This window comes from Equus caballus, chromosome 2 (genome assembly GCF_041296265.1).
Source record: "Equus caballus isolate H_3958 breed thoroughbred chromosome 2, TB-T2T, whole genome shotgun sequence".
NCBI lineage: Eukaryota > Metazoa > Chordata > Mammalia > Perissodactyla > Equidae > Equus > Equus caballus.
The window spans coordinates 77172025-77198405 of NC_091685.1; the positions used below are offsets into that span (position 1 = coordinate 77172025).

The 26381-nt window shown below is 37.6% G+C and overlaps 1 protein-coding gene across 10 annotated transcripts in view; it reads left to right on the plus strand.

Annotated features, from left to right (window-relative positions):
• Positions 1-26381, plus strand: part of MARCHF1 (membrane associated ring-CH-type finger 1) — a 763974-nt gene that overhangs the window by 675133 nt on the left and 62460 nt on the right. For 6 of the 10 annotated variants that reach the window (XM_070261416.1, XM_070261419.1, XM_070261417.1 and 3 more), the window contains 2 exons: positions 7589-7668; positions 7946-8710. In XM_070261416.1, the coding sequence (XP_070117517.1) occupies positions 7589-7668; positions 7946-8710 (845 nt within the window). The remainder of the gene's footprint in view (positions 1-7588; positions 7669-7945; positions 8711-26381) is intronic. The other 4 variants (XM_070261421.1, XM_070261423.1, XM_070261422.1 and 1 more) reach the window with 1 other exon arrangement.

Sequence of the window (26381 nt, forward strand, 5' to 3'; positions counted from 1 at the left end):
CGGGTAGTCTTTTCCGTGTCCCTCTGTTATAAAGTCCCATGAACTTTAACTCTGGTGACCCTTGCTGACTTCCTCAAGCTAGCAGTCTCACTTATCTTTCACACACTCACAAAGGCACAAGAAGACATCTGGATTTCCTTACCCCACACCAGGCTGGGGGGATGGGAGAACTGGCTCAGGTCCACCTGCCTCAGTCACCTCTACCCTACCTCACAGGTGCGATGTTAGGCAGTGCCCTTACCTACTGAGAAGCTGACCTGAAAGACATACAGTCTTTCCAGGGATGGGAAGAACAAGCATCATGCTTTTTGTTTCCCCACATGCATATCCTTGTGAGCCATCCACGTTCCCTGCCCTGCCCCTACACCCTCTCCTCAAACCACTTTCAACCCAAGATCATAAATGGGGAGAGAAGATGCTGGAATTCATGCTTTGCTCTTCTCTTCCAGTCCTGCTTTTCAGCAACAACTAGTAGTAAGAAGAGGGTGATTCTTCTCTCAGTATCTTGTAAATTTCCTTTAAGTTATACCCCTTATCTCTCTGCACTGTAGTTTGTAAAACTATGAGCAGAAGTCCAAGATCTCTTCTAGATATATAAAAGTGAGATTTGGGAAATTAGAAAACACCTTTCTCTCTCAAAATTATCAAGCTTTCAAGAATATTATCACTGGAGTTTCAGAAAAAATATCTAATATGCAATTTGGAGTAGGATGGTGTCCCCTTTGACCTAAGCCAGTGCTTCTTAACTTTGGATGCACATTGAGTCCCTGGGGCAACTTTTAAGAATTTTGATGGTCAGGTCTTGCACCCTGAGTCCCATTCCTCAGAGATTCTGGAATCAGGTCCCTGGAGCAGAGGTTTTGTTTTTTTTTTTTTAACTTCCCTAGTGATTCTAATTTTTAGGCAAGATTAAGAATCATTGACTGAAGGCTGTTATGTATTTTTTCTCTGAATGAGGGGATACTATTGAGTGCTTTGGTGAGGGAGAAAACATGATTTCCTGGGAATGAATAAAGGAATTCTAAATTTCTAGATTAGTGTCCTGTTACAACTCTTGGACACTCTACAAAGCAGTTATCTGATTAATGATTTCATGTTATCCTCCTAACAATTCTTTATGTAGATGTCATGTTGACTACATGTAGTTGAAGGAGGGAAATGGAGCTCAGAGAGGCTAAATAAGAAGTGACTTTGGGTCCAGCCCCGTGGTGAAGTGGTTAAGTTTGTGCACTCCACTTTGGTAGCCTGGGATTCGCCAGATCGGATCCCGGGCGCAGACCTACACACCGCTCATCAAACCATGCTGTGGCAGCATCCCACAGAAGAACTAGAATGACCTACAACTAAGATATACAACTATGTACTCCAGCTTTGGGGAGAAAAAAGAAAAAAGAGGAAGATGGGCAGCAGATGTTAGCTCAGGGCCAATCTTCCTCACTAAAAAGCATACTTTAAAAAAAAAAAACAAAGAAATGACTTTATCACAAATATTGAAGGAAAAAAACCCACAAATCTTGATTCTTGATATTAATAGTTGTCATTTATGACATCATCATTAATATGATTAAAAAGTTATTTTCCTCTTTATTAAAGATTTTAAATATTACAGAAATGTATAACCTGAAAAATAAAGGTTTCTCATAATCCTGCCTCACAAAGATGATCACTACTAATTGTTGGGTGTATACTCCTCCAAAGGTGTCCTATTCATATGATAACTAATACATCATGGAAGCATTATTTACCCAAAAGAGATTGTACTATATGCAATTTTGAAACTTGACTTTTCACTCAAAAATATGTTACGCAAATGTGTGTGTATGAGTTTGTGTGTGCATGCATGTGGTATATCTCATTATTTTTAATGGCTTATGTATTTCATTGTAAATAACTAAATATCTGAGTTATTTCCAATTTCTTGCTATTACAAACAACGCTATAATGAACATTCTTGTTATGATGAACATATCTTTGGGCAATTGTGCAAGTATTTTAACAAAATTGATTCCCATGAGTAGAATTTCTCACTTGAACAGCATAGACATTTTCTATTTTAATAGGTTAGCAACTGCCCTCCAAATAAGTTGTGCCAATTTACAATTACTTCAACAATGTATGGCAATGCTTGGTTTCCTCAACCTCAGGTACTCTGAGTATTATCAATCTTTTTTAAATGTGCTGATCTGGTAAGTAAAAAGAAATACCATTGGCAACTGAATTTGCATTTATTTGCATTTTATTGAGATTGAGCATCTTTTTACACATGGTTTTTGGTCATGGTAACTCCTTCTCTGTGAACTACTTTTCTGTGTTTTACTCCTTTTTCTCTAAGATCAATCAACTTTTCTCTCTTGATTTGTAAAAGACCTCTCAATACTAAAGAAATTAGCTATTTGGCTATCATATATATTATGAAATATGGCATTATTTATGACTTTGACTTTTGTGTGAGGTTGTGTTGGTGTGTGAGTCTATATGTTTCTTTTTTATAAATTAGAAGTTTTTACTTTTTTGTTATGCTTATCTGTCTCTTTCTATATTAATTTTTTGTTTGCTATCACCTTAAGAAGGGGATTTCCTTCCACAATATTATAAACATGTTTAGTTATGGTTCCTTCTCGTACATTTATGGTTTATTTTACTATATTTAAGCCTTTCACCCACATAAACTTTACTGTAAGCAATAAGAAAAAGATCCAGCTTTACATTTTTTGAAATGACTAGTCATTTTTCCCCATGCTATTTATTTAATAACCTAGCCTTTTTCCACTTATTTGAAATGCAACTTTCTTATGTACTAAGGTATAGAAAGAGAGATGATAGATAGATAGACAGATAACAGATTGATAGATAATAGTGTAGGGGAGGAAGACAAATCCTTTATCCGGTGGGTCCTTCTGGCCAGGCTACAAATTAAATTGGCATGAGACAGAATAACAGGAGAAAATCAAATAAAGCTTTATAACATGTGTACATGGGAGAGACTCAGGAAAACTGAGTAACTTGCCAAAATGGCTGAGCTGCCACCTTAAATACCATCTTTAGCTAAAGATAAAGGAGGATGTTGGGAGTAGTGGTTTGGAGCTTCAAGGGAGAGGAAGGCAATTTACATGGAAATTGAAAAGCAAATGTTTGGTAAGCAGAACTTTGATAAGAATGGGCTTAGCAAGGATCCTCACAGTCTACCATACCCAGAGTTATCTATGGTGATGGCCTGTCCTGGGGACAGGGCTTTTATATTAAGTTCTTTTAGATAATTAGGGGGAAGGTCAAAGTTTCTTTCAGAGTCTTTTGTTCTTAAAAATAATCAAGCCAAAGAGACACATTTTGAGGTGGCCAATTCTGATTCCCTACAATAGATTTCTATTCTAATGATGTGTTTGTCCTATGCCATCCACATATTCTTCTAATTCCTGAAGATTCATGCTATGTTTTGATATCCAGTAAAAGTACTGTAGCCCCTGGTCCCACTTAGCTTTTGTTAAAGAATTTTCCTATATGTTTCCCTGTGTTACTTCTTTCACCTGATCTTTCAAATAATTTTTATCATATTTAAAAATAAAACAACTGATTGGGATTGTATTGCTTAGCCTATCCGTTTTCTTGATCCCCTCTGTATCCTGGATATATTGAATCTTAATTCTTCTCCCTGCGTTCAGTCAGTCCTGGATCTTTCAATTCTCATCTGCCAAAGTAAGCTTTCTAGTGCCCATATTTAATCATTTCCATTTGTTGCTGAATATCTGCCAACAACTTTCCATTCATTTGAGCATATAACCCAAGTATTTCAATGTGGCATACAGGTCCTCTGTCTACTCCTTTCTCCTGACTTTGTATCACTTCTTATTTCACTCAAAACCTTCCCTCCAATCATTACAAAACCTTCTATGCTTCCCATAGTACTCTACATTCTCTCTCCTCTGTGCTCTTGCACATCCTTCTCCTTGTCTGGATTGCCCTCTTCTACTTTGCTCACACTCATCCTTTCTAGGTCAGGTGTCATCTCCTCCGGGACACTTACTTTAACTCTCTGCTCCATTCTGCATTAGGTGCCCTTCCTTCATCAGATCTCCCATTAGGAGACTCTATCAGGATATACTAGACTGCATTAAAATTGCCTGTTCATTTACATCCCTTCTCCACTGAATGAGAAGCCCCTTCAGGATGCCATCTGTTCCTTTATTCCCAGAACTCACCACAGTATCTACTACATAATAGACCCTTAATTCATGTTTGCTGAGCAAATGAATCAAAAGTGACACAAGCTAGGGTTAGTTTCCTATCAATCAGCTGCTCAAATAGATTCCAGTCAATTTAGATACTGTCTAAGTTGGATGCAGGTAGTTTTTCCGAGAGGTCATCCTGGGAAGCACTACAGGCATGGGAAAAGTAAGACAGAAAAAGGGGAATGCCAGTAAAGGGTGTGTTGATGAGCTAGTGACAGCTGAGTCTTGATCCAGCTCTGGACATTTTGAGACCCTCTGGACAGCACCTCAGAACTGCCCCTCAGGAGAATGGAAAAAATAGAGCATTTATTGACTGATTCCAATCCAAGAGTTTTCCCCAGGGGTTTTAACTTGTCCCACATTCCCAGGTTATGCCAGTGTGCAGCTAAGCAAAAGTATGTAGTACCAGAAAAGACCCAGGGCAGAGAACCCAAGAAGTACAGGTGCTCCAAGTGGGAAGCAATCAGCATGCAAGTGAACTCAGAATAGGACCAAGGGGACAGGGTGGGCATTACAGCATCTGCTTATAGTAACCTACCAGCAAACTGAACATGTATAAACTAATATTGGTTGTGAGTTATATGAAGACTCTTGATGGGCAACAAGGAATGATTTCTATTCTTTTCACAGTACTTAAGGGTTGTAGACATAAACACTACTTGATCAGTGTCATGGTGGACCGAAAAACTCTTCAAAGGGAAGGTGCACATTTTTTAATGTTCTGTGTTATTATTCACTAATAAATCAGTAGAACATACATTTGCTCAGACCTGTGGGATGATAAAATTTGTTTTATGATGATTATATCTATTTCAACATCTTTGCCTGTACAGCTTCATAGAACTGGTTTCAAGACATCGAGTAGCACATCCATCATAATGGATATCCATTATCATGCTCAACACTTTATGGTTCACATTCATAATAATATCATCAGTGATCTGAGGTCTCTTTGGGCTGTATTGCTTTTTTTTTTTAAAAGAGAATGAGTAGTGAACTTCACACATGGCTTTTACTCAGTGTCTGCTGTATGCAGAACTCCCTACTAGTCTCAGTGATGTACGTGGGATAAGTGGTGGAAAATCTAGCAAAACTTACCGCTTACTGCTTAGAGTACAGAAGTGCTTATATTTTACAAAAATTGCTTATATACTTGTTCAACGGATGCAGAGATGAAGTTAATTTAAAATTTTAAAAATCTTGAAATAAGTGAATTTTGATACAACTATTAAAGAAGATAATCAAACATAGACTGGTATTCAAAGACGATGTTCAAAGATTTTAAAAATACACACTGTTCATGGATAGAAAAGACTGAGAAAATTATAAGTGAGAAGTGTGCAGATGTAAATCAGTCTATTGGAGCTTGTTGAGAATGCCATCCTTCTCTCTTGGCCCACTGTTTCCTCTGCCTAGAATATTTTTAATCACTTCTTTAATAACTCCTACTTGCCTTTTAAGATTAGCTGAAGTGTCACTTGCTTTATTAGTTTCCTATGAATACCGTGGCAAATGACCTCAAAATCTGTTGGCTTAAAACAATGCAACTTAAAAAAAAAGAAAAAGAAAAACAGCATAACTTTATTCCCTTATAGTTCTGGAGGTCAGAAGTCAAACATGGATCTCACAGAACTAAAATCAGAATGTTGGCAGGCTACATTCCTTCTGGAAACTCTAGAGGAGAGCCCATTCCCTAGCCTTTTCCCGCTTCTAGATGCCTCCTGCATTTCTTGGTCAGGGCCCCCTGGCTTTTTCTTCAAAGTCAGAAGGGTAGAATCTTCCTTCCTCTCTGACCTCTGCTCCCATCCTTCCATCTTTTCTCTCTGACCCTAACTCTACAGCCTCCCTCTTATAAGGATCCTCATAATTACATTGAGCCCACCAACATAGTCCAAGACAAATCTCCCCACGTCAAGATCCTTAACTAAATCATATCTGCAAAGTCCCTTTTGTTGCATAAGGAAACATATTCACAAATTCCTGGGATTAAGATGTTGACCTCTCGGGGAGGGAGGTGAGTATTATTCAGCCTACCATGCCTCCTCTTGAAAGTTTTTCTGATCTCTTGAGTTAGAATCAGTTTCTCTTTCTCTGGATCCTACAATTGTCTTTCTATATCTCTAATACAGGAAGTTTTAAAACTACTTTGAAATTTGGAGTTCATCTTTCTACCTGTACTGTTCTTTTCTTGGTGGCAGAATTGTGTATTTTTTCTGTGCAGTCAGACTGGCCTGAATCTGGAGCTAGGACTCCCTGGGCCTCCTCCTGTGTAAGGGAAGAGAACTGGTTTGCCAGGTGGATAAAAGAACAGATGGAGGAGCAAGATTCCTCATCTCTGCTCTAACACTTGCTCGTAAGGAGCAGCACCAATTTCTCAGTTTCCTCATCTATAACACGGAAAAAATTATAATATTTACCACATACATTTCTTGTATTAATGAGTGAACATATAAAAATTACTTAAACAGTGATTGGCACATAATATTCACTCAAAACTGTTAGTTATTGTTACTTCCCACTTGTCAGATTATTAAAGATTTAAAGAGACAATAGATAAAGCCACAGCACAATGCCTGGCACGCAGTAAATTCTCAATACCTTCTAGCTTTTGACTTATCATCATCATCTGTATTAAATACAACAGGTTAAAGACGTCAAATAGAGTCAAGAAAATGCTGTGTTTCAAAGGTAGGAGTTTAGTGAAATGTTCTCGACTTTGTGCTAACAATCTGAATTATTTCAGGCTCGTTTATTCTCAGGCTCAGTATGGTCACAGAGTTAAAAGATGTGAGAGATCAATAATGTTGCAGTGGATAAATTTTATTGGTTTCAATGATGAAATAATAATAACTTCAGGCTTTTAAACATTACAAAGTGTTTTCAAATATATTCTCTCATGGGGACTTATGTGACGTAATGTTAACTCCGGGCAGTATCTAGCAGTCTAATGGTGATTTGATTATTTAGGCTTCTCAGATTACTATCACCCTTGTCACAAAACAGCCTTTATGTCCTTTATTTCATAGGCTATCCATGTGTTACCCACTTGTTTCCAAGGCAAATTGAGCCATTCCGCTCAAATGTTTACTGTAAACAGAATGGAAACTTGTGGAATCATCTTCCTCTCTCATAAATGAAGCAATAGCAAAGTGGTACAGCATCTCAGCTGTTCCAAGTTCCTCAAAATAGTTTTACTTTTGCAAAACGAACCCTCTAACTTCCTATATTCTGTGAGCTGCTTTATGAGCAACATGACCGGCAGCCACGTTTGTTGTAATTTTTTAAATATGTGGAAAAAAAGCAAGATATCGACCATGTATTACCTTAACCAAGATGCCAAATTATCTAACTTGTTTCTCCAGGCAAGCAGCCCAACAACAGGGACAGCTCCCAGGAGCCAGTCAAGGTTGTCTGTCTGTCCATCCACTCAGGACATCTGCAGGTAAGTGCTCAGCAAATGATCCTATTCAAAAATCTTTAGAACAGTGTTTTGTATTCTTGTTTTACATTCTGAGACTGTGTGGCTGTTGCTTCTGCCTTACATTGTCCATTAATTTATGCTGGCTTGATTTTATTTTTCCTTTAGTGCATTTTCTTCATTTGATCTTTATTTACCAACTTCTGGGCCATGCTATCATTTTCATCATTCTCTCTCTCTGTTTTCCCATGACTTTCCTCTCCATTCCCATTTCCCATCCTTTGCCTGCTGCTCTGTCTAGATCTGCCATCTTGCATGACATGTCAGAAGATGCATTTGAGCATTGTACCCCTGTCATGGCGCTGAGCCCTGCTAGGAAGGAGTCGGGTAAGAAATTAGTAAAACAGAGGCCTAGAAGGAGGAGAAGGGCCTCTGAGAGATATGAGCATGCAGAAGAACAAACCAAGGGGAAAAGAAATGATTTTCACCTCCAAATCTCAAGCCCCAAATGGAGTGAACTTTACACAGATTCTTCAGATTCATCTTCTGCAGATGAGAGTCATTGGATTCAGGCAAAAAGGAGGGCCCATGTTCAATTCCAAATGTCACGAAGAAGAAGGAGAAATAATCATAAACCATATGGAAACTTGGATGGATCTTCTGCTCCTAGTGGAATTGATCTGGTAGATTTGGGATCCACAGGCAAAAAGCCACAAGAGCTGATTGACTGTGAGAGTTGCTCTTTAAATCTCTGCAGGGGAAAAGGCACAAGCTACCCAGAAGACAGTCTCTCCCCACCGAGAGAATCCTTTCAGATTAAGAAATCCTCAAGGAACCATGTGGAAAGCAAAGGCAGATACCACCACAGGGATCCTCAGCTCTTGCATAGTCTTAGGCAAAACGAAACAATCAAGAAGAGATTTTCAGAAGCAGATTCCAGCCCTGAAATGTTGGCAGTAATGGAAGGCGGCAAGTATGTGGATGATGCGGGGTTCCAGGTGAATAACTCTGTTCAGAAGCCTCCTGCCGCCTACGATGATGAGTCTGATAATTTAAAAGTATGCAGGTCAGTCACTGTAGAGGAAAACTTGATGCCATCCAAATATATTTCCTCCTGCCGTGAGTGAGCTGTGTGTTTGGTCCCTACCCTCAAAACATGACGTTTATTCATACTATTGTCTGATTGCATGTGAGGTGATAAAACAAGAAAAGGTGGGTTTGAGAAGAACAATGTGGAAATGTCTGTGGATTTGAAAGCTGTTCCAGAATGGAATTAGATTTCCCCTTTCCCCTTGTTTTAATTGAATAATGATTTGTCCTGGTAAAGGAACTGATAAACCAGTTGAATCTTTCACTTGTTCTAGTTAAGACAAGACTGGAGGAAATATGAGAGTGTGAAACCTTAGACTCTTCAGTGCAAATTTGGTGAACTGTTAGCACCCTGACAGAAAGATATTCAAGGCTTGGAGTTTTAAGGTCAGATTTTTGTATTAGAAAAATCTCCTCTGCAGTCGGTGCTAATTCGTTCTCCAGTTGTCTGACTCAGCAGGGTAATTCAAGACTGCAAGGACACAGAAACAGGTCACGGACGTATCAGTGGGGTGCTGGAACCTTCAGGGAAAGAGACCACATTAACTTTAGAAATAATCATGTACTAAAAGGTTTCAACATGTAGACATTTCACAGCTATAAGACTGTGTTCTTATATGTTTTACCCAACTGTATACATTTTCAAAATAACAATGTTAAAAAGAATTATAGAAATATCCACGCTAGGATGCACAAATGAGACAATTTTAAACAAAACAAATGCTTTTAAGTTTTACTATTATATTCAGTCATTTAAGTTGATTGGATTCTGTTTGGGAACAAGGGAAGTTTTTGTTGCATAATGCTTGGTTGTTTGGGCTTGTTTATATGAAAGTTGAAGTTACTTTATAAAACTGTGTGTTTCCTGTGAATCACGTGACCCAGAGAATGCTGCCTATGTCCATTCAGAGCAGGACAAGAAGGAGAATTAAGCTGTGAATTTACATAATATTAGAATGGTTTGTGTCTCTGAAAGTTTTATAAGACAGTCCTTCATTTACTCATTTATTAAAATGCTCATTCATTTATTCATTCAAGCATCTATTATGCATCAGGCTTAATTCTAGGCATTGAAATATATTGCATAAGATTTGTATAGTCTTTGACATCTTAGAGTTTATAGTCTGATGGGGACAACAGACACAAAACAAATGATTTCATGGTTAATATATAGTTACAATTGTGATAAGGATTATGAGAACACATAACAAGGAAGCTTTACCTATTCTGGGAGATCAGAGAACTCTCTTAATGAAGTGACAAGATGTCTGAGGCTCAAAGAATGACAGAAATTGATCAAGGGAAAAACAGAGAAGCGCATCCAGGCAGAGTGCCACTACATGAAGCCAGGAGGAGGGAAGGAGTTTAGCAATCCAGGGAACTGAAAGCTGGCTGTGGTGGCCAGGGTGTGGTGAGTGAGGGGGATGGGTGGTGGAGATGAGGATCAACAAGTGTTGAGGGCCATGGAAAACATGCCAAAGGATTTAAAAGAGAAACAACACCATTTGATTTACATATTAATATAAGTTTCTTGTCATCTTTTTAATATAATTTAAGTGTGACTTAGCTAGAATGTTGGGGGATGGAATAAAACACCCTTTCTAGTCTAGACTAAGAACTCCCAACTTGTACCCATCTGTTGTTATTCCCCAGATCTACTTGTTGGGGGATGGAATAAAACACCCTTTCTAGTCTAGACTAAGAACTGCCAACTTGTACCCATCTGTTGTTATTCCCCAGATCTACTTCCAACATAATTTAATGAAAGACAGTCAAAGAAGGTAGTTGTAGACTTAATGGTAATTGGAGGAAAAAGTAATGCTTGCAGTTAGTCATAGTGTCTGGTTCTCCTAACTTAGAAACACTGCTTTGGAGGGACATTTCAAAGACAGGATATTTAACTCAGACTTCTATTAATGAAAGTGGAATCAATGGGCCTATAGTTATTCTTTCTTGCTGTGGATTATCACCAAAATACACCCACAAAGCAAATACTATGGGTAGTGTATAATACTAGATGCCGATGATAAAAAGTGACAAAAGACTTGATTCTTCCCTTAAGCATCCTATTATCTATTGGGAGAAATTGAATGCACACCTGAAAAGATAAAAAGTTCAAGATAGTTCAGAGTGAATTTCAACAGAAGAATACTGCAGGAATTTGGAGAAAGAAAAATCACTGAGAGCTGGAACAATCCGGGAATGCCTTAAGAAGTGGGATTGGGACTGAGAAAAGTAGAATTTAGATTGGCAGAGATGAATGGCTGGCACTCCAGGCACTCAAAGCAAGGGAAATACCATGAGCCCAAACGGGGATGAAGGAATGACACTGTGCACTTAAGAATTTTGTATAAACTTGTGTGACTAGGTTGGAGGATTAGCATAGATTGATAACAACTACAGTTTTTTTAAAAAAGACATCATGAAGAAAACATATATATCCCCCCAAGAGGTTTAACTCTATTCTGTGCATCCTTGTTTTCAAACTGCCTTGATGAGCCTCTTGGTGCCAAAGAGGCTGCTTCAAAACCTGAGGACAGATCAAGGGGATTGTGCTCCTTTTAGCCCATCTTCAACCAGAGAAGCTTCATGATTATCTCTTTTATATAATGAGAGTCTACATAATATTCCCTTAAGAAAAAAAAGAAGATTCCACTGCAAGAAATAATACAGACAGCCTTTGCTAAATAAAATTGGCTAGATGAAGAATATTATATGCAGAGTAGTCACAGCGTCCCTGAGGGTGTACTGGGAAAGCAACTTCAAGTTAGGAGAACTAGTTGTGATATGGTAGAACTATCCCACTTTGAGGTAAGTAGGACTAGGATGATAAAGGTTAATCAAAGAGAGGAACAAACGGCATACTGGCATTCCACCAGGTGAATAGAACAATCTTAGTGCTTGGAATTGGTGAGAAGATAAAACAAAGGAGTCAAGGATGACTCCAAACCTTGGAACTTGGGAGGCAGTAAATGCTGATGTTACGGACAAAGGCAGAAGAGGTCAGAGGCAAGTTGATTTGGGAAGGATATGATGAGTTCAATGACAGGCAGGCTATCTGTAGTTAGAATGACATTTTAGGGTCAGCTGTCCAGCAGACACTATGAGACACGTCACTGAAACGCAAGAGAGCAGTCAGGGCTGGGTGTGTATAAATTTTCAAGCACTGGTGAACTACACACAGGCCAACACTAAACAACTGCGTATTTACATTTATTGTTAACATGATGTATTAGCACAGGGCAATAGCACAAAGGTATTAAAAATGAAAATCTTGTAAAGGCCAGGAGGACATGTAGATTTGGGTATCATTCTCAGGGAGGTGACCATGAGGCCTGGAAAGTGATTGACATCTCTAAAGGAGATCCTCTGTAGGAAAAAAGCCTCCAGATGGACACAGCCTGAGCACCAGGGTCCTCTGTGTAGAGGAGGAAGATGCCCCATGAGAGAAGCAGCAATTGCCTGTGAACTTGCACTCCTGCTGCTTCAGACATGCATAGGCAGGACCAGTCTCAGCCACAACCACAAAGCAGAAGAAGCTCCTAAGCCCTTCCTCCTTTTCTGTTCCTGGCACTTAGTCGCCACGTGGACACTCTACCCCCTTTCCCACCCTCATCAAAGCCTTATTCAGACAACATTTCTCTATTAGCCAATCATGACTTACAGGGAATTTAAATCATCATGCTATTGCACCCACAGTTGTGTAGTGGGAAAGGCTTTGCCTTTTTAATAGAAAAAAATTACCTTAAAAAAACATGAATTAGATCATGTTAGCCCATGCTTGAGACTTTTCAATGGCCCCTTAATTGCTCTCAGTGAAAAGTTCAAAATCTTCCACATGATTTACAAGTCATATTGCATGATCTATCTATCAAATCTGCCTTTCCAGCTTCAACGCCCATCATTAACAATGACCTGTTCATGCTGGTCTGTCTTCAGTTCGCTGAAAGAACCCAAGCCTGCCCCTTTCAGGGCCTAGAATGCCTTCACATTACCCCTTCTGCCCTTCTCTAGACTAACTTCCAGTCATTCTTTCTTGATTTAAATGTCATTTCTTTAGGGATACTTTTGTGATTCCCTAACCAACACGCAGGTCCCCTGGGAGTCACTTCCAGAGCATAATTTGTTATTACTAGCTAACGTGTAGGTATTTTTTTGATTGACTGTATGAGATTTGTTCACTGCAGTGTCCACAGTGCTTGGAATAGTGCCTGGCAGATAGCGCATACTCAACACAGTTTCTGAAGGAATAGATTTAGGGAAAATGAATTTTTCTAAAGGAATCATTCTTACTATGTGAAATCATAGCACTAAGTGGTGGATTACCTCACCTGCTATGGAGGCAACATGTAAAGAATACTCTACACCAGCAGTTCACAACCTTAGTGGACATCAGCATCCACCATAGGGCTTGTTAAAATACGGATCGCTGGATCCACCCCCAGAGTTTCTGATTCCCTTCCTCTGGAGTTGACCCTATGAATTTGCCTTTCTAAAATATTCCTAGGAGATACAGATGTTGATCTAGGGACCACATTTTGAGGACCACTGTTCTATACTACAAATTCTCCACGGGCTTTAAGTGGGAAGAGAAAAGAGAAAAAGTCATTGAAAGGATGAGTTTGGGAAGCATGATTATCGTTTTCTGTCATATTCTATTGAATGCTGACAGAAAGCATAATTAGATTCCTTTCCCATATTTTATACTGTCATACCAGTGTAGTGTGGGTTGTCTCACTAAAACCAGAGACTGACAAAGTCCAAAATTTACCAAGAACTCAGATGTCGGGGTTTGGCTATTATTTCCCTTCAAACCCACTTCCTCTTCCCAGCTACTCCCATTTCTGTCAGTGAGTCCACAGATCCCCTGAATTTCCAGTTTTTAACTACTTTTCTTCTGCATAGGATATATCCAGTCTCCAATCCAGTCCTGGCATTTCCTCCTCCAGATCCTGCTTTTGATCTTTGCCTTCTTTCTTGTTGCCAATGTCCCAGTTTGGTCCCTCTCTACACTTCTGTTCTCTCTTCGCATCCACACTTTTGCCTGCTACTTGTTTGGGTCAGGACTCTTATAACAGGTTAAAATTGACGGTAATCAATTCAAATGAGCTTAAGCAAGAAAAGGATGTATTAGTCACAGAAATAGAAAATCCAGGTTTACAGATGGCTTCAGGGGCTCCAGAAATTCAAACAGTGTGGTTCTTTCACTCTCTCTGTCCTTCTCTGTGTGTTTTTCTCATTTTCCCAACTGCAGACAAGCTTTCTTTGTATAGTTGAGAAAAGAGACAGTGTGGACAGAGGTAGCTTCGGGCTTACATTTTACCAGTAGCGGCTTAACAGAAAAGGGAAATGTTCTCTGCAAGCAGTTACACATGAAATCCCAGGGATGGACTATAATTAGCCTGCCCTAGGTTACGTCCTTGAGCTAATCACTGTCACCAGGGGCTTGGACCAAGTCCTTGAGTGGGAAGGTTGGATTTAAAATGTGGCTCTTAGAAACCCCTCTAGAACCTTATGAATTGTGGAAAGGACATTTCAACAGCAAAAAGAACAGTACCAGTACCAGAAGTGAGAAAAGAATTAGGAGCAGAAAAAAAAACCCAGTAGCACTCAACTATCATCAAATGCAGCTTTCCCCCTCCTAAATGTCTTTCTCTTCCTCTCCAAATGCCCATATTTAAATATGCTTCAATATTCACTTCATTTTTATCCTCTTTCATGAAGCTTTTCCAGACTACTCTGATCCACAGTGACCTTTTCTTCCTTGGAATTATCATCACCTATATAGTCAATATTACATATTTACTACTCAGTTATTCTCTAGTAGTTCACATGTGTTAGTTCTCTTTTCCCTTTAGAGTAAGTTCCTTGAATATAGGAATCATATCTTACACCTATTTTGTGCCACATCCACTACTCAGAAGAGTTCTAGCATTTAGCAATTGCTCAAACAACTTTTGGAATGGCTTTGTAATCAGTGATTGCTAAGAGAGAAGACTTGCAAAACCATGGGGACGATAATGGGAATTGGGTATTGCAGGGTAAAACAAATCAGGAAGACTGAATTCCACCAATGGTTTCTTTAAAAGAAGAAGATCCCAAAAGTAAATAATAACTCCTGTTAATGTTCTAGTTCTAGCGTGGGTTGCGTGGTGAGATTGAAGGTTTACTTTATATTGTTTTGCTATAGCCTTCAATATGCATATTCTCATTTTTTCCTTAAGAAAAATTTTTGAGGAAAAATTGGATTAGAAAATACTAAAAATAGTCTATATTTTGACTTGTTTAATTCTTGACGGTTGCAATAACTTTAAACTAGGTGTGGGAAAGTAGAGAAAATTTCTACAACTCAAAATGTTCATAGCAGAAGACTACTTTTCAAGAGCAACAGGATCAGGCTTTTTGACAAAGCACTAGCATTTATAAGATTGATTTAGATAATTTTTGAATAATAGGCCTTAGCTCCTAGGAAAATTGTGCCTACAATGGACCATTTTTATCCATACCATCATACTTGTGTCCTCATTTATTCATTCATTCACATATTGAACAACTATTTATTGGGAATTTACTCTATATCAAGGCAATGTTCTAGAAGCTACAAATACAGTGAGAAATACAGTACTAGTTCCATCCCTCATGAACTTACATTCCAGTTGGTAAGACAAATAAATAAATAAATAGATGTAAAAGAAAAAAAATCCATAAGTGAAGCTGAAGTAACACATTGCATCTGGTAGAACAAAGCAGATTTCCTGAGGAAGTAATAATTACAGAGAAATCCAAAGGAGAAGTAAGAGTAAGTCAAGCAAAGAGAAGAGATAACCTGTTCCAAGAAAAGGATATGACAAGTGTGAACACCCAGAGATGAGTGAGATATGGCGCAGAAGGATCTCAGTGTGTTCTAGCAGAGAGCGGCAGGAGAGGAATGGCAGCCAACCATGAGGTTCATTATCAACCACAGTTAGGAGTTTGGATTGTGTTCTAATGACAAGGGGAAACTTAAGTGAAAGAATGACACTGTCACTTTTGTGTTTTGGAAGATCACTCAAGCTGCTTTGGGAAAATAAATTGGAGAGGGCAAGACTGAAGCCTAAGGGAATGGGTTAGGAAGGCATCGCTGTATCCCAGGGAAGAGGTTTTGGAGGCTGTGAGAATAAAAAGAAGTAGATGGATTTTGAAAGGAAATTAAACAAGATTTGATGATAAATTACATACGTATCTCAAGTTTTTTATTTAGACAACTGGGTAGATTATAGTACCATTTACTATTGAGAGAACACACTGTTTGACGGACAGATTTAAAAGGAGGTGAGTTCAGTTTTAGACATGATATTTTGACGTGCAAGACAAATATCCAAAGAAATATATCCAGAAGGCAGGTGTATATAAGGATCTAGAGTTCAGAAGGGTCTAGAGTTGACATTAGATGAAGATTAGGAAGTCTTGAGCACATAGGTCGTGACTGTCAATATCTCCCATGGAAAATTTGTCAACTGAAAGGATGAGGAGATGAAGGACCCTGTGGAATAGCAACATTTAATGGCCCTGGAAGAGGAAAAGAAGCCAACAGAGAGAAGGAGCAGAATAGCCCAAAAGGCAGATGAAAACCCAGGAGTGTGTGAAGGAAAAAGAGAATGTGATAACTGGAGGGAGAGATGAATTAGGGAGCCTATTTTTGTCTTTCGGTTTTCGTTTTGGTGAGGAAGATTGGCCCTAACCTAACATCTGCTGCCAATCTTCCTCTTTTTTTTTGCTTGAGGAATATTGTCACTGAGCTAACATCTGTGTCAATCTTCTTCTAAGTGGGACGCCGCCTCAGCATGGCCTGATAAGCAGTGCATATGTCTGTGCCCAGGATTCGAACCCATGAACCCTGGGCCACCAAAGCAGAACTCACAAACAACCACTACACCACGGGGCTGGCCCCCTGTTTTTGTTTTCAATTTAGAGAATCCTTGAGCTCAGAGAGACAGAGAGAGAAGTTGAAGATGCAAAAAACTGAGAAGATTGTTTATTTATTAAATTCCCACAGAGAAGGTAGGAAAGGATGGGACCCAAAGCCCAGAATAGAAGTATTGCCAAGGCAAGGAAAATAGATATGTCTTTCTTTGCAAAAGAAGTAAAAGAGGAAATGATAGACGTGGACAAATGTAAATCTACAGATTATAAAAGTTTCTTTTTGATAGTCTTGTAGAGTAAGGAGTTGGTTGCAGGGTCAAACATCCAGTGAAATTTGAATTTCAGATAAACAACAAATAATTTTTCATTGGGACACACTCATACTAAAAAAGTATTTGTTGTTTATCTGAAATTCAAATTTCACTGGGCATCCTGTATATTTTGCTAAGTCTGTCAATGCTAAACATAGCAAGATAGAAAAGCATTATTGAAAGTTCTGTTGAAGTTCATAACTATCAGTCTATGTGACCACAAACTGCAGGAAGTGTAATTTACCTCTGCAGTGCATCATTTAAATGCAGATACAACCAAAGAAGGTAACTGAACATAAACCTAAGGGGCTGATAGCATGAAACATCCACATTTCACGTTTAGTACAATTTTCTATATGTATCCCCAGATAAACTTGAAATTTAAAAACTAAGATGTACGCTTTACGAATAAGATATTTAAAGTAAAATAACATTTCAGTGAGTAGTTTTGCTCTCAATATTTATTCAGAGAAAAAAAAAAGTACTTCTCTTTATCTTAACCTTTCAGGCAAGGATTATAGTCATTGGGAAGCCTGGGTTCATAGATCCGTAGACCGTGCAGGTCACTTTCCCATCTACTCTTTGAAGAGCCTTGGAACATCAGCACATGTTATCATCTGTCTCTTCCTTGGACATATTATTTCCTGGGGAAGCCTCTTTCCTCTCAGAGTCTCTAATTGTGAAAACATTCTTTTTAATATTTAATCAGCCTGTGTCCTTGTGTTTTCTACCTATTAGTCCCAGATTTATATTCATTCGGTAATAGATTTTTTTCTTACTTTTGTTGTGTATTCTGCTACTTCTTTCTATTTCTTTTTCTGTACAAAAACAAGACTGATGTTGTATTGTCAAAGTCCATTCAGAGTCTTCAATATTCTGGTAAGGAAGGTCATTCTAAATGACCTAATGAGAAGCATTCATTTCCAAGAAGCAACAGACTCTTAAGAAAGTTCACAAATTTATTCTCTTCCTTATGCCTTTGCCTTTGTTTTGCTGAGTCCTGAGTCTTGTAGGAATTAATAACAACTTTTCTCCTCTTCATTTTAATAACAGCTGAGTTGGTAGGAAATAGAGGTGGGAACACTGTTGGTAACCTGCCAGACGAGAGTTACTTGCGGTTACTCAAGATAGAGTCACAAGGTCTCACTTGCAACTCTTCCTTTCTCTCTATCTGGAGTGGTCAAACTTGGGAAGGGTAAAATGGCCCTCTCTTCATTTGTATGATCAGAAAATGAGAAAAATGATGTGTATTGCAAATGTATACATAACTGGTATGACACTATGTTTTAGAACTAATTTTTTTCCTTGAAATGAATAATTTTATTCATTGCAGTCCTCCGTAAAAATTCAGATATACACTATACTACTTTATTTTACAAAGTAAAGCTTCTCCAACAAAAGAAAGAAAAAAGTTTATAACACCATATTTTAATGTTATAAATGTTTAGTGTGATTTCACACAGTCTATCAGCATTTATCTCACTAATTTGTATTTTGAATAAGCAAAAACAATGAATTAAGACACTGATATATATATACATATATCATGTGTATATATGTATGTATATGCATACACACACACACGAAATTTTATGAGAAAAATAACTTGAAAGGCTTGTAGACATAGTGTTTTATGTCTTTTTTATATATATACCTTTCAAAGACATGCTTTGTTCTTAGCAGGTTTTCTTTTGTAATTGTTCTCAATTTGAGAGATTATCTTTCCAGGAATGGAATGACAGTATCATCAATAATACTGATTGTCTTGACTAGTAAATTATCTTATACGACCAAAACCAAGTGGATTGATTAATTACCTTCTAATCTGGCTAAGCAAGTCACTCTGATTTTTGGAAATAGCATGTCTTCTGTAGGCCAATTACTTAACAAGTTGTGCTTTTAGAAAGGAAAAAACAATAGACATTTCTCTGCTCCTAAAACCATCTTAAAGTGGATTTGAATCTCAACTAGGAATTTTCGAACCTCAGAAAGCTTCAGGCAAAAGTCAGTAGAAGTATGATGCTCCTTCAGGTAGAAAGTCAGTATTTACATATTATAAAGCTATTTCTATTTGTTACATTTATCTTTGCTTTGGTAATTTCTAAGTTTGTTAATTACTGAATTATAACAAAGTGCAAAATACTGAATAAGAAGGAATTAGAGTTTGTCTACTTCTTAATTTAAAAAGAAAATGTGTTCAGGATTACAGTTATTTTAAACTAAGTGCTTCCTTTAATGAACTTATATCTGTTTGGCAGTATGCAATTATTTCTGTCTCAAAAAAAACAAAGAAGGAGAAAAACACTCTATCTCTTCTCTCAGTCACATAAATTTATTTTTAAACACATACATTTTTGCTAACAGAGTATAAACACTGTGTATATAAACTGATGAATATTGGGTACAGTGCTTGTTGCTATCAAATCATGATTTATATCTAAGAATTTATTTATAGCTTGAATATTTCCTCCATTTCTAATTACCACATTTAGGTTCTCATCTTCCTTATAACTGCTGTAGAGTAGTTATACATTCATTTCAAATCTTCTGCAATTGTCCTCAGACAAAAAATCTTAATTTAAATCAGGTAAATTTAAATACCGGTGTCTAATTTGGTTCTGAAATTAAAATGCCCCTGGAACAGCCTCGGTGAGTTGTCTTTTGTTCATAGCACCCTGACAGTCTTAAACTCAGCACGATGCTCTCCTTCCCACCTCTGTCAGGTGCAAGGAGGACCCCGGAGTCTATTAGTTCCCCTTCATTCACTCCTAGGTTTATGCAGAACTGAAAATGCCATAATACAGGAGCTCCTGCGTTTGGGAAGCTTCTTGGCGATGGATTTTACTTTAGACATTATACTGAAAACTTTCATCTTTCCTTCATGGTTATCTAACAAATGGTAATGAAAAGCTCCTTATTTCCTGCCTAACTGGCACCACTTTATTCTTATTTGGTCTTTCTGAGCCTCACCTTAACAAATTCTGATGTCTTTATTTTAGAGATTTTTTTTTTAAGATTTTATTTTTCCTTTTTCTCCCCAAAGCCCCCCGATACATAGTTGTGGGTCCTTCTAGTTGTGGCATGTGGGACGCCGCCTCAGCATGGCTTGATGAGCAGTGCCATGTCCACACCCAGGATCCAAACAAGCGAAACCCTGGGCCGACGCAGCGGAACCTGCAGACTCAACCACTCGGCCACTGGGCCAGCCCCTAGAGATGTTTTGATATAAGCTAACTCACAGATCTCTGAGGGGGTAACCAAATTAAATTATTTTGTCACACTAAGAGATAGTAACAATGGAGAAAATAAAGAAGGAATAAAGAAAGAAAAAATAATTAGAATAAAATAGAATTTTTTAATAATGCAAAACAGATTTATTTGTATGCACGACAATAAGGATTAGGATACTAGATAAATATACACTGTCATATATACACTGTCATTTACACTGTCAAAATGTCCCATGCATCAAAGGAGTCCTGGTTCCAATCAATATTTGAAGGCCTTAATATTCTACCTGTTGGAGCTGGAAGGAACCAGAGAGATCACCTCACTCAGTGGTTCTCCATCTGGGCCATATGTTAGACTCTCCTGGGAAATTTAAAAAAAAAAAAAGTCGCTGCCAGGACCCCATCCAGATCCCTCTGGAAATGATGTCTCAGCGTGGGTACACTTTTAAAAGGGTCCCAGATGATTCTGATGAACAGCCAGCGTTGAGAATCACTGATTTTTTCCCAATCTCGGCTGAACAAATTGACACCCAGCAGATACACATATTGCAAGAACCATACTTCAGGCAGGAGGTCCACTTGGCAGAACTTCTAAAATCTCAACACACTAAAATGGAGCCTACGGGTGAGCAACTGACGCAAATTATTTCCTCTCAGCTCCTGAAAACATTTGGGATGATTGTTCTCAAACTTGACAACTTTATTGGCGGAAATAGAAGGTAGGGTTGCTCTTAATAGCTTTCATCTTGGATTAAACCTGAAATTTTTCATCTAGTTGCAATTCACTTTCAAATGACACTATAGGGGAAAAACACCACAACTAAATCCATGATTCTCAAACTATAGTCCTGCACCAGTAACATCAGAATCACGCAAGAACATGTTAAACACGCAAATTACTGGGCCAACTCAGACCTATCAAATCAGACACTCTGGGAGTGGGACCCAGCCATCTACTCTGACCAGGCCCCTATGTGAGTCTGCACGCTAAAGTTGAGAGCCACTGAGGTAGAGACTACAGATAAGAAAAAGGCAATTGTAACAGTGTGTGTGCATGCTGCAATGGGGTACATATAGGGCGTTTAGAGTATAGGGAAAAGGAGCCTGATGCAAGTCTGTGCGAAAGGGACAGCAAAATACAAAGCAAATAAAGAAGATGGCATAAGTTTGTATTTGGTGATTTTCTATTTTAAATGATTTGGCATACTATATATACGTATATATGTGTGTATGTATATGTATGTATATCTATATATACACACACACATATTTATACACACACACTCCAAAAGGATAAAATAGGAAATTGAGAAAATTAGGACACATGAAAATAAGGGTAGAAAAATACTAAATCCACAAAAATGCATATATGGAGATTTACTACAAGTTTAATTTTCATAGGCACAGTGGCTAAAGCAAAGAAAGAAACAGGATTCACAGAAAAGCAAACCAAGTCGTCAGATGAAACACACCTTTTGCTTGTAATGAGGAAGGACTAAGCAACATTTCTTTCATGAGTCCTTATAATGAGAACATTTCAATATAGTGGATGACATCCTTGGCTACCTGCAGGTAATAAACGTGTTGCATGGCAGTCCGCTTTCTTGGACAATCAAGTGTTGGCAGAGGACAGGGTTATGACGCTATCATGAAAGTAGAAAGCTACATCAAGATAAGTGCTTAGAAAGATGGCTTCTCCAACTCCAAAACTCCCAGGACATTCAGTATTTGTGGTGAAGGGAACGTCAAAGAAACAAATGTCTGTGTTCACTGGCAACCTGCACTTTTTTCTTGATAAACAGCTCAACATCAATCCTTTCTTGTGTAAATGCTTAATTTCCCATGATGATATATAAAAATTTGCACATTCTTGCAAGGATGGTTTTAAAAATTATATCACGCTTGCTTTTATTTTGTTTTGTTTCATTTTCATTTTAGTCTTAAATAAAATGCGTTATTGCAAGAGCCTATTGATTTTATAAGAAATACAGAGACGTATCATAAAAGTCATGGCTTACATATTTTTGATCATTTTGCATGCTCTACTATATACAATATGTTGTTAGTGAAGAAGAGAGAAGGTTGGGGTAAAGTTATCTTAAATTTGCTTAGGAAGAGCCTCAGAAAAATAGGAAAAAAAGAGAATATGATTCTTCTTCCTCACCACCCCCACCCACCTTCCCAAACACTGAGCTAATGTGACAAAGTACAACCGTAGGTTGGTGCTACCCAGTTAGAAGAGCGTTCGTACCAATTTCCCACCTGACCTCACAGCTATATCCTTCACCATCCCTTGGGAGACATCTTAGGCCAAATTCTACTCTGTGCAAAAACAAGGCTCACAAATGTGTTCAGTTGTTCACCCCCTTCATACCTTTGCCAGTGGTGAGTTAGCACACAGATTAATTTTAAATATATTTATCACAGTGATGTGCTGCAGCAGTAAAGACAGACTTCTGTGGCTCCATTTACAATGGTTTCATTCCCCTGCCTTTTGTCAAATGCCATTAAGGCATCAAGCATGGAAACCAGCAAACCCTGAATCAATGTGATCCATGAATATAATTTGAATATTCTTAATGATATGAAATATATATGTTGATGTTTATAACATATATGTATATGTGTGTATAGATATGTACTCTTCTGTAACAGTTAAAGCTATTATAATTAGGCTCAAATAAAGTGCTATTTGTATGAAATCAAACTGAAAGTATTAGCAGTTTATATTCACCAAGTACTTCTTTAGAGAATATCCACATTAAGATGTTTGAAAATTAAAATATAATTTAAAAATAAAAAGCAGCTTTCCTTATAGTAATAGTCAAGAGGTTTCTAAATATTAAGCACAGAATTTTGCCTTTTCCCTTTCCTTGTGCATTAAAAAAAATACACATTCTTCTTCAATATCAAGAAAGTGAAGGAATATTACTATCGTTTCGTATCAGCTATAAATCATGAAAAAACAAAATAAACAGAATTTGTCATGACAGTGATCTACTCTTTATTGTATTGGTCTTGCATCATGTTTAATGCAACACCATCCCTGAGATTTTCACACTTGAACTTGCATTTTGCTCTTTTGTAGTTTATGCACGAAAAAAATGTTCTACCTGGGCCAGCCCCAGTGGCCTAGTGGTTAAGTTTGGCACACTCTACTTCACCAGCCCTGGTTCTGTTCCCGCGTGTGGACCTACACCACTCATCTGTCAGTGTCCATGCTGTGGTGGCAGCCCCCCTACAAAAAGAAGATAGGCAGCGGATATTAGCTCAGGGCAAATCTTCCTCAGCCCAAACAAAACAAAACAAAACAAAAATGTTCTGCTTTACTTTTCATTAAACTCCATGTTGAAGTTATACTTTTAAAAAATTTTTATTGCTCCTATCTTCAAATAAAGACAGTTCCTTCAGAGATGTAACAAAAAGGCAAAGATAACAGGGAAGAGATATTCAAAATGATTACATCAGCATGCATAATTAATGATATTCTTTCATTTTGAGTGTGGAGGAAAAATGATCTCAATTTATCATTTAGATTATTTCATAGTGAAAAATTCTGTCCAAAAAGGAGAAAGATCAAAAGGTGATGAATTACAGGAATACAAAATGAAGGCCAGGCATTGAGAAAGACTCAATGGACAGTGATGAGTACTGAGAAAGTTCAAAGACACCCACAAATCCAAGCAGTTGAAAATGCTAATGATGCAGTTGAAGAGACCCCTTTGAGCTAGCAAACCACAGGGTAAATTGGTTTTATCTTCAAAGAAACTGAAGCAGAAAGATCATATACCTAAATGGAATGGCCGAATACACATATTTGCATAGATCATACAAGTATACCATAGCTGGCATGAAATACCATGTTTTATATACTTAGAATTCAGACAATACAAGATATCCCTGGCATTGGTGCATGTGTGTGGGATTGAGCTGTGGGACAATAGGATAGTTTGTCCTATTCTTAGTACTTTTCCACCCTCCCAATGAAGAAGTATATTGGGCATAGAATGGTGACTCTAACTGATAGGGTTACACCTGCAAGTTTATACTAAAATATAAATGACAGTAAGTATAAATCTTTCAGTTGCTATGTAACCAAAATGTGACAAGGGCTGCTCCTGAGGCTGGACAGGAAGAGAACAGGAAAGCAATTCATATTTACTGAGAATAAAACATGGCACTTTTCCAAGTTGTTCAAACATATAAATCCATCAAATATTTATGAATTTGTTAACTTATTAGAGAATGAGAGAAAAGAAAGTGGAGTATAGTTGGAAAAGTGTTCTTAAATCTTTGTATTTTTTTTAGTTTATTTTAGTATTTCTTTTAGTGACTATTACAGTAGTTGTGGTTATTGTAAACAAATTGTAAAAACAGAGAAAACTACTATTTTAATTTAAACTTAATTAGCTGGATAGATAATCAGTATTTGGATTTTGATATATTTCCTTCTAATCTTTTTTAATGCGAATAATTTTTAATAGAATTATAGTGTTTTCAGTTATGTCTCTTAATGACAAGATATAAGTTCATAGGCATAGCTTTTGAAGAATGAAACCTATCAGAAAAATACCTTGATGTCTTTATTTAAACGGAAATTCTATCCTATCGGGTTTTTGAATAAAATAAAAGTTTTAGGATTCTATTTTTATAAGGAATTTTAATTTAGCTCCCCAAAATTGTGCTTTCTGTCCTATGATTGCAAAACAAATGTTTGGGATAACCAAATGGTATCAGAATCATTCTGGATATACTGCACACTAGGAAAATGTGAATTGGAAAGAGGAAGTAAGGAGCCACATTATTATATATTTGTAATTGTCCTGCTAGTGGGAACGGTGTATTTCAAATATAATTCTTTGACATAATTATTTGTTATTGGAAATTCTACCACTATTTGGAAAAATATCTTTCTAACAGGATTAATCATTGAAATATCTCAAATCCAAGATAGTATTACTGCTCATGAGAAAGTATGAATCTACTTCCTTTTGCTTTTTACAGTGACTGTCCCCTTACAGTATAACTAAGTTAAAAATTAAATTATGAACATTATGGTTTCCAAGTGGTACCTGTGGTGACTGACAAATGCTCAGAGGCCCTGTAAGCAGATTAATCTTGAGCATCTCTCCCGAGGAGCCTTAATTAAACCCTGAAGTCAGTTTAGTGTGTCCTTTACTCCCATTCTCCCACAGCTCATCCCTATCTCCTTTTCCCAGTTGATGTCTTAGTTCTACCAACTTTACTTTTACAGTATCTCTTGTTCTCTTTTTCCATTCGCCCACTATTACACTAGTTCTTGTTCTTATTACTACTGACTTTGACTATTATAATATTCTCATCTTTTTATTATTAATCTCTGAGGTAACACACCAGACTACTTTCTAATAATCTTACCTTCTTACTCAAATTCTTTAGTGAAATCCCACTCCAACCGAATATAATTAAAGCTTTTTGTGTGTGTGCCTGTGTGCGTGTGCATGTGTGTGTGTGTGTGTGTGTATAAATGTTGGCACTAGATGACAGAAATGTATTTTAAGCTCTCCATAATCTTTCTTTATTTTTCAGCATGACATCCCACCACAATCCTACCCAAACTTTCACATTCCTTTCAAACTTGGCTGTATAGTTGACTCGGTTACCTGGTCAGTCCTACCTCTAAGCATTCACTGAATATATCTTCTATGTCTGGAGTATCCTACAAACTTCCATCTGTGTCTGTCAAAATTCTACCCAGCCTCCAATTCCAGTTCATACACTACATTTTCCATTAGGCTCTAACCACCTACCCCCACCCCAATCTGTATATATCTTTCCCTCCCTTGCATACAGCAGCACTTGATATGCACACATCACATGGTAACTTGGATTCTAGCTAGTTGTGCAGTTATCCAATGTATAAGCTGTCAAAGTATAAGCTCCCTGAAGGGCAAAGACTGAGACTTATTTGTCTTTGTAATTCTCACAGCACCATGTATAACATTTCACATAGTACATATGCAACAAATTATTTGTTGAGAGAGTGATTAAGTAAATAAATGAACAAATGAATGAATAAGTGAATAATTGAAGATTGACCATTCTTCACTCAAAGTGGCTGGAACTGCTGTAAAATATCAATACTTTGCCGAGGGACTTTACTTGCCTGTGTAGGAGAATTCATATGCAGAAGCATATTTCTAATTCATTCAATGCATTCTTGGTT